General features: G+C 36.7%; 2 protein-coding genes across 2 annotated transcripts; both read right to left on the reverse strand.

The window, feature by feature from the left end:
• On the reverse strand, positions 1–3,060 carry LOC113668212 (uncharacterized). Its single transcript, XM_027184097.2, has one exon. The coding sequence runs from the start codon at positions 3,030–3,032 to the stop codon at positions 78–80; it is 2,955 nt and encodes a 984-aa protein (XP_027039898.2). The 5' UTR covers positions 3,033–3,060; the 3' UTR covers positions 1–77.
• Positions 3,061–4,582: 1,522 nt separating this feature from the next.
• LOC113668210 (long-chain fatty acid transport protein 4) lies at positions 4,583–12,204 on the reverse strand. Its single transcript, XM_027184095.2, has 7 exons — positions 11,707–12,204; positions 10,730–11,118; positions 9,933–10,091; positions 9,723–9,792; positions 9,003–9,201; positions 7,673–8,045; positions 4,583–6,602 (listed from the first exon to the last, which is right to left on the reverse strand). The coding sequence occupies exons 1-7, from the start codon at positions 11,868–11,870 to the stop codon at positions 6,028–6,030; spliced, it is 1,929 nt and encodes a 642-aa protein (XP_027039896.2). The 5' UTR covers positions 11,871–12,204; the 3' UTR covers positions 4,583–6,027.
• Positions 12,205–14,309: the final 2,105 nt, after the last annotated feature.

A 14,309-nucleotide genomic window follows, 5' to 3' on the forward strand; every position in this document is an offset into this window, starting at 1 on the left:
TTTGGAGCCAGCAACCTAAGAGCTTTAATAAAAATTTTTGGACACTAACACATTGAAACAGAACACACCACAAAAATTCACTTGATTATTTCACAATCACTGTCATCATCATCTGAGAGTACAATGGAGATAACTGTCCTTTCAGAAGTTTCCTGTTTCTTGATGGGAGAATTTCTTCCCGTCTTGTTCAAAGAAAGCAGCAATCTCTTTGATGCTGTTGCTTCAACACCAGACTTGTCACTATTGATACTTTGGTCTGGTGGGCTGTTTGCAAAAGAAACAGAAGGTTCATCCTTTTCAATTTTTGATAATCTATTGTTGCAATCAAAATTTAATTTACTGTTTATGGCCTCTGGGAGGTTACAAGAGGAAGATGGCTGATTTCCTCTAATTTCCAAAGTCGCTTCACGGAAACTTTTCAGTGGACTTTCAAAATCAAGCAATCCATTTTCTGCTTTCCTCTTCTTGGGGAAAATCCTGTGACCTTTAATTGATATAGGTTTAATATTGACAGTAAGAGGTGATAAAGTAAAGTTTACACCTTTTCTTTTCCTAGATGGTGTAGACTTTGGTGCATCATCATGAGAACCATTTTCCTTTGGAGATTTTCCCGCAACAACTTCTCCGTCGTCAACATCAGAATGAAAAGAAGAACCAGTTACATTGCCAATCACATCTTGTGCCTTATCATCAAAATCTTTAATAGTTGACAGTACAGGTCTTAGAAAAGACTTTGTGTCCTGCACTGAAGAATCTTCAGAGCTGGAGATTACTTGACTTGGGAAAGTACTAGTCTCTTGAGATTCAGACAAGGTCTCTACTAGTTTAGCAGCTAGCTCTTCCTCAATTAACGTGATAACATTAGGATCTGATTTAACACTGAAAAGAGAAGACTTTGTCAAATGCAAAGAAGAATTGTCAATGTTTGATACTTTATGACTTGAGGAAGTACTACTCTCTTTGGATTCAGGAAAAGTCTCTTCTGGTTCAGTTGTCAGACCTTCCTTATCAACAGTGATAACATGAGAATCTGATTTTGTACTGGAGGAAGGCTTAGTCTCCTGCAATGACAAATCATCAACACTTGATATCACATGACTTGGGGAATTATTAGTCACTGAAGACTTAGAAGAAGTCTCTACTGGTTCGGTTGTTAGATCTTCCTTAATTGCAGAGACAATATAACAATCTGATTTTGGGGTAGAATCCTTAGGTTGCTGATTTGTGGATATTGCACTGTTGTTAATCCTTTCTGGTGCTATAACAGCAGGCTGATCAGGTAATGTATTCTCTTTCCCACTGGTGCCTGTTTGCTCCAAAATTTCAACAACAGAGGGTTGAGAGGCACCATCCATTTTCACTATATTTTTGTGTTTCACACAAATTTCATTGCATTCAGACAGAGCTGAGGTAGGTAACTCAACAATAGCAGAGTTTTCCCACAGATTTCTATCATTTGATTGCAATGGAGTATTGTTTTCTATGTCAAGTTTAGTCTCAGTTTCTGTTTCTTTCTTTTTTCCTCTTAGTTGATGAGGAGACTTCATAGAAAAGTTTTGCAAGTCACTTTCATTGTCATCAAACCCTTCCTCCCTTCTGATCTTTTTTGTGCTGTCATTCATACCTTCTGTCAACCCAAAGTCATTGCATTCATTTTCACTAGAATCTGATGATTGTGTGACAGAAATGCAAGAGAATCTCTTTTTCATTGTGACTCTGTCACTCTTATCAGGTCTTTCCTCCTCAACATCACTGCTGCTTGAGGTACCAGAGCTATCATGAGCTTTCATGCGTCCATAGCGCACAAACTTTGTAAAAACTTCATCTAGATTCTTTTTGTTGACCTTCTTGTTTTCTTCCAACTTCTTGCGAAGTGCTAAGTCATTTATGGCAGGATCATTACTGGCACTACAATCATCTGTCAGGTGACATCCAAAATTGAAATTAAAATCTCTCTTCCGTCTCTTCTGTAGAATGTTACCTATACACATGAACACTTCATCACTGATCTCATTGAGAGCTTGTGTTGACAGTTTCAAGCCATACTTTTTGTTTGCTTCTTGTACTACATTACTGATGTCAAACTTATCAGGAAAACGACCTTTCTTATTCCTTATGAACTTTTTTATGGCATGGTCTATCCCTGGTAGGCCCGTGGTTGGGCACTTGACTTCTTTCTCTGTTACTCTTCCTGTGTTGGGGGGTTTTCCCTGCACTCTACAGATCTTGTTCCAGATTTGATTAAATTTCTCTTTCAGACGACATTCTTGAATATATGTACTGTCACTCATATCCATTTCATCCAAACTCAACTCTGCTTGATTTAAAATCTGAATTCTCTCTGCCAGGTTCTTAAGCTTCAATTCCATTCTTTTGACAAGCTTCTTTCGTTTTCTAGGGGTAAGCGGTTGTTTCGAAGGACTTGCCATTTGTCTTTTCTTCTCATTAATTCTTCCATTAACAATACCACTTGAAGGAGGTTGAATAGAGCTTGTGCTGCTCGTTGAGGGGACAGCAGTCTCGGGAAGTTTCGCCCCATTATCTGTTGTGAGATAGCCTGGTTCACTGTCCACTGCAGTCAGTTCGATCGCTCTGTTTACGTCGCCTTCCACGCGAGTGAAGGGACTCACTGCTTGTCCATTTCCCGCGAAATGTACATCACTGGCTTTTTCGTCAACATTATCCACCTTTGAATCTGGCAAGAGAAGCTTACAAATATCTCCAGTATAAATGTAGCCATTTGACTTGTTCATTTCTCTCGTCCTCCATTTCAGAGCATTCTTGAACTTCACGGATGACACGAACTCGGACCGAGCCTCCGCGAATTTCAGCTTCAGGAAAAGCACCACATCGTTTTGGTCTACACATCTCTCAACTTTGGAAACAAATTCTTTAAAAAGTCCCTCGACGTCTTCATCTTCGTCTTCATCACCAGAGCTGACTAATATCGTCTCATTTCCAGAGGTGTTCTGTCCATCCGCCATGTTACATTCACGTTTAAAAATGATGGTGGTCATATGGGTCACTGTCATGCAATTTTTGGTCGCGCAAGTTGCGTATCGGATGCGCATTAAACACTCCTTATAAGTGCATAATGACCAATTAAGGTAATAGTAAACACAATAGAATCCCGAATATGGAAACTTAGAAATTGGGCCTTGTGAATAGCTGAATCAAATTTATTCAAATTATCTCTAGATAGAGTATCATAGAACTGAAAGTTATAATTCAAGAAAGGAAATGCTAAAATGTGAGTGCATTGAGTCCAAAACAGGGAGAGCGATGCAAATTCTTCTCCTAATTACTTGATGGTACATGTGATAAGTTATGCCAAACTTTGTGTATGGATTAATTAGGAAATACTTCCTTGACTGTGAACATATGAAAATCATATATGTAAAATTTAAATTAAGAAAAAAATGCGAAAGCTACCTTTGCAGTGATGAACACTACTCAAGCAGTTGTGAAAACAAGGCTTAAAAAAATTCAAGCCTGTATGGGATTTGAACCCAAAATATGAAAGCAATCTTCACAGTAATGAACACTACTAAAGCAGTAGTGAAAACATTAGGCCTGAAAAAAATTCAGGCCTGTAGGGGATTTGAAACCATGACATCTGTGACATTGGTTCTATCAGTATCAAGTGTACAAAGAAAAATATTAATAATTTACAAGTTAATTTACAAGGATTAAAAGTTGATTCAAAATCAAATTCTTTGAATTAACATCATGAGAATTCAGTAAATGGTTTGAACCCAGGGGTAACATGTAATAGTGTAGTTTGATCATTCGGGTGAGTGTTGTCCTGAGAAGGACTGTTGTTGCATGGTAATGGTGACTAACATTTTGACAACCTGAGCAGAAGTAATCATCAGAGTCAAGTGAAAGGTTGTTGTCAGTCAAATGTACTTAGTCCAGTTTGTATAAACTGATTGGTCAGTTTTGCCATGATGTTATTGGCTGTAAGACTCAAGTGGAATAAGTCAGTTGTGATTAGTCGTGATTGGCCGACCAATCACGACTGACCTACACCACTTGAGTCTTACAGCCAATAACATCTTGTCAAAACTGACCAATCAGTTTATACAAACCAGACTAAGTACATTCGACTGACAACAACCTTTCACTTGACGTTGATGATGACTTCCGCTCAGGTTGTCGAAACATCAGTCACCATTACTGACAACAGTCCTTCTCAGGACTACACTCAACTGGACAATCAAACTGCATTATTGCTTCGTGAGAATTGTATGGCAAACAGTAAGGAAAACATTTGTAATGAGATCTCATGAGTAATAGGATTAACTGAAGAAAAACATATTGCTTCCTTTAGCATTATAATAGTTTTCCTATGATGCATTCAAAAAGAAATCCTTAACGACCTTGTTTAATGTTCCTGTGACTGCATGACAGTTTCAATGCTACAAAAACAAATTCAATTGGTTCTAACTGATTCTCTGATGTACTGGAAAATATCATCAGTGGGGGATTTTAATTCTGGTTCTTCATCCCATGTTGTTGTGTACATAGTTTTAGATTTTTATTATTTTAGTGGCAAGTGTGACTGATCACAGAACACATAGCAGAAAATTGTTTTTATTGCTACATTATAATTAAATTTACATGTCACACCAAACATATATACATATGAATAAAGGGGGTAAGTTTCTATAATTAGAAACTGTGGTGCTGGGTTGGTGGGAGAGTACAAAAAGATAATTTAGTTTTACTAAATTAGTTGGTTGTGTATGAGTTTCTATTAGAAACTGATATTTTGAAGGTTTATAGCCCTTTTTCAGAGCAAATGATGAAGGACTAATGCTCAAAATACTGCTTAAGAAACTCCTTACAGTGGCCAATCTACAATATCAACTTAAATGATAAAAACCAAATTAAAGGGCTCTCAGCTCACTTTTTTCATCCGTGGGGAATTTTAATTCTGGTTATAGAACAAATAGAAGCTGATGTTTTGAAGGTTTATAGCCCTTTGTCAGAGCAAATGATGAAGGGCTAATGCTCAAAATACTGCTTAAGAAACTCCTTACAGTGGCCAATCTACAATATCAACTTAAATGATAAAAACCAAATTTAAGGGCTTTCAGCTCACTTTTTTCATCAGTGGGGAATTTTAATTCTGGTTTTTCATCCCATGTTGTTGTGTACATAGTTTTAGATTTTTATTATTTTAGTGGCAAGTGTGACTGATCACAGAACACACAGCAGCAAATTTTTTTTAAGAAACTCCTTACAGTGGTCAATCTACAATATCAACTTAAATGATAAAAACCAAATTTAAGGGCTCTCAGCTCACTTTTTCCTAAGAGTTTCCTTTTTGTGACCATCAATTGTAAAATAGAGGCCATTAAAAAATGTTTGTACTCCTTTTTTTCCTTTTCCTATCTGGTGGTTGATTGGCCAATTGATGACTTTCGTTGCAATTTTAGTTGCCAAATATATTTTCACTTGCCAGAGTGACCAAAATGGTTGCAGCTTGGAGCACTGAATTATTTATATATAAATATGTCTTTTGATACATTGCACTGAAAAGCAGAAGACAGAATAGAAAGAGTAACTTATGACTTGATTATACAGCTATTACCTTGTTTTTCTTTATAATTTCATTGTATATATGCAACAAAATATCTTGTTCCTGATATGTCAATGTCAAACATAAACAAAGAAATAGACATGCAATTTTCCAAACGGTTCAACAGTGCTACAAGATGTGTACACCCATGATGTATGAAGTAGCATTTAAAAGTGATTTTGTTGGAAAATGAAAGACAAAAAACACATGAACTATACTCCTACATTTTATGACATGTGAATCATCATAGTACTGAAAACATACTGTATGTGAATTGTTGAATTTAAGGTAATAATAACTATTAGCAGTCAACCTTTAGGACATCATGTACGAAGCCCGGAAACCTAGTGAAAAGTTTAAGTTTTGGAATGGTATTGTGGTTCTGTACAGAAGTTGCACAAGTATATAACTAAAAATGAAAAACATGTATATACAAAATCCTACATTCTGATTTCACCGCTAACAATTTTAGCATACTTTCCTTCATCCAAATCTACATATTGCTTTACTTGTGAATCAAAATAAAAAAGTTTATCCTTCACCACTCCTACATCAAATCCTTCTTGTCTTAACTTAGTTTTCTGAAGTTTAAATGTTCCTGTAAGACTTACATCACCCAGGATTATTCGCAGGAATATGGGATGAGCATAAATTGGTAATTTTTCTTTCAAGCCCTGAACAAGAGAGCTCAAGTCAATGCCTTTGTTGTGTGGATCTGCAATGGCAGCCATGCCAGCTCTTCCTTCAGTGCCAGGGATTTTGACACCATAAACCACCACATCACGAAGACTCAGTATATTGCTCATTATTGCCTCCACTTCAGCTGTAGAAACATTTTCTCCTCGCCAGCGAAATGTATCTCCGATGCGATCATGAAAATAAACGTAACCATACTCATCCTTGATGAGAAGATCTCCAGTTAGGAAATATACATCTCCCTTCTTAAAAATGTTGTGGCCAAGTTTCTTTGCAGTTTCTTGTTGGTTCAAATATCCATCAAATGTAATGCCTCTCTCTGCAAAGGAGATAGCAAATATTACTGTCATCAAGTAAAAAATCCATAACCTATATCATGATGCACTAGCATAGCAAACACAAATAATGCATTCTTCTTACTATACACTATTTGCCTCCTTCCCCCTTCCCTCACCATGGGGAACTTCATAAAAAACAGACAAACCATCTAATGGGCAGTAACATGAAATCACCAAAATTTGCATGGCCTGAGAACAGAAACCACACAAGAAAATTATCTAAAATTTCATTTGGAAGTCAATGCTGTGCACAAACCCCATGCCAAAGTTAAGATGTGGAGCTGTTAGAGACAGTAACTACATCCAACTGTTTGCAGTTAAAGATACAGACTGATACAGATACAGATCTTTATTGAAGCTTCCTGAATGGGTTTTTAAGCATCAATACAAATGGTTTAAAAAAATGAAGCTAAAATTAAAGAATATAAAACTATAGTTACAGCTAAATATATATATATATCAGATTGAAGAATAAAATCATAGAAATTTGGGATCCTGTCTTGACTGCTCTAAGTCCCTAAAGTTGAACTGTAGTAACCTAAATCTGTTCTCTACCAGACTGATAATTGCTTATTCAGACTGATAAGCAATTTTTCCTTGCAGTATGAATATGATATTGAGCAAACAGGTGATTGGAAGGAAGAAATACAACAACTTGGAACTAACAATGTAAGAAATGTGAATCAGAAAGTAACAAGAATTACAACTGAGATCTTGAGCATGAGAGGGTTAAACACTTATTGGGCTTTTTTTTTTAATTTGAAAGCAAACACAGTTTGGAAGTAATCGAGGAAGACAACATCTGTGTTCTATTGTAAAAAATAAATCTCTTCTTGTAAGTATGAAAGTAAAGAGCACAAATGAATCGAGTTCCAGATCTGTTTTACCAGCAGTGTGTTAGCTAGAATTAACACCAATAACATTACACCAATAACATTATCGTCCTGTCTTCATCCAAAAAAAAATACAAAAAAACGAACAAAACATTGACACCCCTAACAATAACCAGTCAGGAATGCATGTGGTGTAATATCAGAGAATGAAACACTACCTTTGACAATTTTTCCAACTACAAGTCCAGGTTCCCCAGTATTTGCTTGGATTGCCAGCCCATTCTTATCTCTAAGCAACTCACCAGTAATGGGGTCAACTTTAATAAAATAAAATGGAAGCAACTTTGGGAAAATAACTGAGACAAAACCACAGGCACATGGGGTATAATCAATGTTGAAAAATGCCACATTTCCTTCAGTAGAACCATAAAGCTCTCCAATCTTGCTGATACCAAAACGAGACTGGAATTCATTCCATATTTGAGGCCGTAATCCATTGCCAAACGCAACACGTACTGAGTGTTGCTTCTCTGATGGTGAATATGGTTGGGCTAGCAGATAGCGGCACAGCTCACCAATATACTGGATCACCTGACAGAGAAAAGCTATATAGTTATTCTGAAATAATTTTATCAATTAAAAATGTTTATCTCTAATCCTATATCTCTTTTTTATCAATTCAAATATCTGAGGAGTTTTCATTCATAACAATGGTGAAATATCATTTTCATTGCAATCTTGTTGAAACGTTACCGCCTATGAGTGTCTAGCATCAGATTTCTCCTCACAATATCACCTCAGAATAAAACATTAAGGTCAAGAGAATAAAGGAATGATAACCAACAAAAAAAATGCTTGATTGCTAGACAAATTCTCCTTGTCAGCACCTAAGGAAACATATGAAGAACAGTAGGGAGAAAATTTTCGGGTTGAAGAGCTTAATACAGTATGCACCCCAAACTTTCTGTCATGCCCCCACTGCTACTGTGGCTCCCAGTTTCCTCCTCATAGAGTTCAAAATTAGCTTATTTGCACAAGTACCAAGTGGTGATTAAACTTTTTTGTTTCAATCACCAGATGGAATATTATGGTCACCAAAAGATGTTGAATTTAAAAATTTTCAGCTCCCAATGAATTACATAAAATTGAAGTTTTATACATGCAGATGTTTCTTTCCTTCAAAAATATTCCTTTTGCTCATGTACAATCACCAGTTGATTGTACAGAAGTATAACAGAAAAATTTTGCAAATTTTGTTTCTTGAGTGTTAAGGCATCAAGTTAAATGCTGGCTGGCAGCCAGCATTAGGTAATTTTTCTGCTGCACATGTTTAAAGCATCGTGGTTTCCTACACTTATCTTGTGTTCTCACAACCTCCTGCGTGTTTACATCAGGCTATGTAAACATGGAAACCATTTTACATTTCTTTTATAAAATAACTAATGAAAGAGGAATGAAAACCATGTTTACATACGCTCATGTAAAATGGTTCTATGGAATCAGAACGTGCATACTATTTGAATTATTTTATAAAATTTAGCTACTTACTGTTACTTTATGCTCAATACATTCCTCCCAAAATTTAGAAGCAGAAAATTTTTTTCTCAAAACCAATGTGACTCCTTGTAAAAGACAAGCTCCCACACCAAGTGCTCCTCCTCCAGAGTGATATAATGGTAGAGTACAGTACATGATGTCCTTGGATGTAATATTGTACAGAGAGGGAACACAGCTGAATCTGAAGAACCTGAAGGAACAAAAGGTTAAGTGACTACCATGTAACACATGACTGTATATTGGTGTGGACAGAAGGATGTGCAATAGCCCAAAGTACAAATTTCCTGAATGCCCCAATTATTTCAAGTCCCTAAAGTCAAACATTCTTTCACAACATGTTTAAATATTTAATGAAAGTTCACAGGCACACATCCAAGCAGCAATATGGGCTTGTTAGGGCAAGAATTTAACCCTTTAGCTCTTGAGAGGAACTTGCACCAAATTTCCCCAAAGAATATCACCCATGAATCAATCATTAAGGTCACATGAAAAAAAAGAAATGATCTCTAACTAAAGAAGTTTTTGATTGTTATTGAAAACAAATTCTCCTAGTCAGCACCTCAGAAAATGTACGGAGAAGAGTATAGAGAATATGGATACTGATGTTAGGGTGTAAAGGGGTTAACAGAGTAAGGAAGAGGGGAAATGAGGGAATCAATGACATCATCAACATTGTTGTCAAACATAAATCCAATGTTGTATCATTTCTACCTCTGATGAGTTATCACTGCAGCTTTAGGATATCCAGTTGTTCCTGAAGTGTAGATATACATCAGTGCATCTGTAAGAAATGAGAATATACCCAGGAGAGGGCTGTAGAAAGGGGAGAGAATTGATTTTCGAATCTTGAAAATGCACAAACCACATGGTCAATGTATCTCTCACTCTGGATACTCCCTTATGAAAAAAATGACAACTAACCTTCAAACGACTGTGTTTCATCAGCAGGTGGTGGTTTCAGGGGACTTCTTTCCAATTCCCGAACCAAGCTCTTTGCTGAAGCCTCAGAACAAGGAGATGTTCCAAAGTTGTACAGCTCCATATCCTTCGGTAACTGACTACGAACATCTCTCACAGCGACTGCACAGTAAAAGATAAATTACAGACAAATTTATCATGAACCTGATACTCAGAGGGCAGTTAATGTTACTCTAAATATAACCTTACTATGAAATTCTGGTACAATTATACATAATAGTATACATAAAATCTAACAAAAGAAAAAAAATAAAATAAACACTAATTCCTTGTTAGTGTAATCATGATTTAAGCAAGCTAGAGTAATCTCAATAGTCTGTCTTCTGTTAAGTTGAAAAGCAATATGAAAGCTTCATCTCTTAATTTATGTCTGTGTTTTTTTTATAGCAGCTATAAAGATTTATTTTCATTTTTTTAAAAAATTTTATTATTTTATTTTTCTTGGCTGACACCATTATGTTAGCATTGAACCAACTTCCAACCTCTCATGTAAAGGTTACTTCACTTAACCTTTTAACTCCCATGAGTGACCAAGATAGAATTTCTCCTTTAACCATATCAATACAATATCAACCAGATAAGTAATGAGAATAAAGAAAATATCAGTTTGGGAATAATTGGTTGATCCAAGACTCAGTTCTCTGAACTATTATCATAAGAATTGTATGGTCAACAGTTAGGAGAATTACAAATTTGGTCTGGGAGCTAAAGGGTTAACAAAGAAGACATGATCTTTTCACCTGAAAGATCACTTCCAAAGATTACTGCCCTGGGATCTGCAGCAGATATGCAATGCTTCAGAGACTCTAGTCGAAGGTTGTTGTTAATGAGGGCAGTTATCACACCAATCTTAGACAAACCCAGCCATATGCAAACAAACTCAGGGCAGGAATGCAGAAAGACAGCCACTACATCTCCCTTTTTGTAGCCCTGTGACTTGAAATAATTTCCAATTCTGTTGGAGAAATCCTCCACATCTTGGAATGTCCAAGTTGTCTGTTCGAATATGAAGGCTGCTTTCCTTGGATGTTTAGATACTGTTCCTCGAAATAAGTCAGCAACAGTCACATTTCCCTTCTTCTGAATTCTTTTGACTCGAATACTAATCTTTGCAACCAAGTAAACGACCCTGATGGTAAATATTGGTTTTTTTAAGATAAAAGTGAACTCAATAATTAAAATAAAACTATATGGAGTTTATGTCGTAGAGACCCAGAGACCTACAGACTGAAAGACCTAAGGAGCTAAAGAGCTACAGAACCACAGAGCATGAGACCCCATAGGGCCTGAGCCCTTAAAGACCCTCAGACCATCGCGTATGAGCCGAAGTTTTCCCTTTGCGTGCCATGTCAGACATGTCTGGTACAAGCGTTCATTGGTTCGATTTCGAAGCTGACCACTAACTCCACTAATTCCAAATATAAACAAATTACAGAATCGTGTACAAATACTCGAATTCTTGCCAATAGAAGTTGTTTTTTTTTCATCTTATTCCTTAACCTTAAATTATACGCTCCATCCATTGAATACTTTACGCAGCATAGCCAGACAAGAATAAATTCACCGATGTTTAATAACATCAGGACGAAAATATTTGTACAAAGCTTATAGTGATACTTAATTGTTTCTTTTATCTCCAGTGCTCATTTTTAGTTGGGTCGGAGTTGTGTTAGTACACGAATTTTCTCTTCGTATAAGGAGAGACAGCAGGTCTTACCTCAGATCACGCAAAATTGTACGAAAGAACACCCTTGGAAAAGACTTTCCACCTGACGCAAGAAACGCCCCAAATAGAAGACATGGAAACAACAACCAAGAGAGGCGTGTGTAGTAAATTACGAACGAAATGCCAGCAACGACTACCGGCCAAGTGTAAGCCATTTTGTCTTTCGTGCAGACGTTCCTTGAGCTGGAAAGATGAAGAAGACGCCTGGTAGCTAGTCAAATAGGTTCATAGAGCCAAATATCACTTTCTACTCCAGCTAAAAGGTTACTTAGTATTACATGTAGTAGTTGAGGTATGTCATGATTACAATCTACTGTCAATCATTCAAATGAAGGAAGCTATTGTTACCAATGATACGCATCAAATACTGAACAAAATCAAGTGTCTGCTTTCTACTGGCCAAGGAAAAGCGTGAGCCATGGCATGTGTGATGCATACGCCACTTCTTGTTTGTTTAAAATGAACACACTCGTGTACTACTACAACAACAACAACAACAACAACAGTGTAATCAGACGCTCTGCAACAACGGAATGTCAAGTGAATCGATGGATAGTCCTAAATTGATATTTTGAAATAACACTCCCTTGAATGATTTTATTTTATGAAAAACAGTTTAAAGTTCCACCGACTTATTTTAAGGGAGAAATTTTTAAAAGTTTGAAAATTCAATTTTTACCTAATTAAATATGCATATTTTTGTGTTTCTTACGGCGGCCACTGGAAACGTAAAAACCAGTGGGGTCCGTCAAAATAGAGTCAACTTCAGTTGCTAAAAGCGGTATCTGGGGTATCTTGTACGTTTCATTTCATTACAATAATTATATTTCCTTTAACTTCCAATGTTATAATTTCCATCCTGAGAGTTTCAGCTCTGGGAATTAAATTATCCTCCACCAGTGAATAAATACTTTCGACATGTATGCGTCACTCGAAGCAGTGGATTTTCTATTTTTGGAGTTCAACAAAAACTGAAACGTTGAAATGAAATCACGATTAACCCGAATTTTTTATTATTTTTTTTTTATTATGGTGCTTTCAACTGACCTCACGAGTGATCGTAAGGAGCCGTAAGGGCCTAAACTGATCCAATATCAGTAAACAACAAGTGAACAAAGCACCTTATTGAGTTCAAAATTTGGTGCCATTAGATCTCAGCCTGACTTAATACCTTTTCCGATTGATGCATTGCTGAATATGACTTTTAAACAACAACGAAACTTGAGGTTTGAGGGTGCAGCCGAGTCATGCGAAAAAGATTAGGAGACTGATCGATCATTAAAACGAAAAGCAACGTCAAGAAGTATGCGCTGAAATATTAAGCGTCACGCGATTGATCAAAATGCAGTGTCAAAGTTTTTTTTTCTGGGATCCCCGGGGCAATTATATGGCGAAAGGTTGTTTCGACGTCCAAAAAAACGGTTTTGGAGACAGATCCGCGCTTTTTAGCCGCTGTTTCATCAAAAATGGATTGAAATAATGTTGATACGAGGGAAGTGTAAAGCTTTTATTCATACTTGGTACCATTTTTAATAAACGATTTCCGGCGTCTGAATATATACCTCCCCAAAGGAAAGAAGTCGTTGTCAGCGAAAATGGAAATTGTTTTAATAGAGCTGTTGCCCTTCGGAGGGATAAAATAGGCAATGAGAAACATGAGGAAATCCCCACGTCAAGGGATTGTTTGTTTGAGAAAAATCGAAAGGTTTTCGAACAGCACTCTTCTCCTAGAACTCCCTGAAGGATCCGGCTTATCAGGAACAGTAAGATCACGGGAACTCGGACAGAAACGGTGGACATATATATTCAGTTGTGCATCGCTCCTAAAGAGACCCATTTTTACCTACTCGTCGTCGCAGAAGAAATGGTTCAGATTTGAACCAATTATCAATGCTGATCCATTCTCATTGATCACAGCAAATAAGCAACGTTGGTGTTTAACCACTTTAATGCATCACGATAATATTATGCTCAGGCAAAGCATTTCATTCTGTTGCTACCTCGAGGTAGCTGTTGTAGCAATTTTTTGAATTGGTAACCGGTCAAGTCGCCCGAGAGTCATCTTGCCCGAAGTCGCCCAAAACCTGAGTCATGTTGCCCGAAATTTTAGTAATGTCGCCCGAAAAAAAAAGTCAAGTCGCCCGAAGAAACAGATACTAAAAACATCAGAATTTCAGACTGTATACAGGCAATGACGTTGAGAAATTTTTTATCACTAAAGCGCTCTTTGTTTCCGACAACACCATGAAGATTCTTAAAGCGTTGTTTGTTCCCAACAACAAAGGGAAACGTTGTTCGTTTCCAACAACAAAATGAAGCGTTGTTCGTTTAGTATGTACTCGTTTCTTTCTCACGGACGTTTCGTAAACTTGAGAAACTTTTTCTTTGTTTCTAACAATACCATGAAGACTTTGACTACATAGAAATCGATCGTATGCTTGGAATTGAAATATGTTTGAGTAACGATTCTAAAAGGGTTGTTCGTTTCTAACAACTAAGGGAAGCGTTCTCCGTTTCTGACAAAAAAATGAAACGTTGTTCGTTTGGTATGTACTCGTTTCTTACTCACGGACATTTCGTAAGCTTGAGAAACT

Source organism: Pocillopora damicornis, chromosome 4 (assembly GCF_964200805.1).
Source record: "Pocillopora damicornis chromosome 4, jaPocDami1.2, whole genome shotgun sequence".
In the NCBI taxonomy this organism is placed as follows: Eukaryota; Metazoa; Cnidaria; class Anthozoa; order Scleractinia; family Pocilloporidae; genus Pocillopora; species Pocillopora damicornis.

Bases quoted from the DNA above. Each gene is read 5' to 3' on its own strand.
- LOC113668212 (XM_027184097.2), bottom strand. From the start codon at position 3,032: ATGACAGTGACCCATATGACCACCATCATTTTTAAACGTGAATGTAAC.
- LOC113668210 (XM_027184095.2), bottom strand. From the start codon at position 11,870: ATGGCTTACACTTGGCCGGTAGTCGTTGCTGGCATTTCGTTCGTAATT. The intron at 10,092-10,729 runs GTGAAAAGATCA...TTTACTGTGCAG, and splicing joins CTTTGGAAGTGATCTTTCAG to TCGCTGTGAGAGATGTTCGT. The intron at 8,046-9,002 runs GTAAGTAGCTAA...TTTCTCTGTCAG, and splicing joins GTATTGAGCATAAAGTAACA to GTGATCCAGTATATTGGTGA.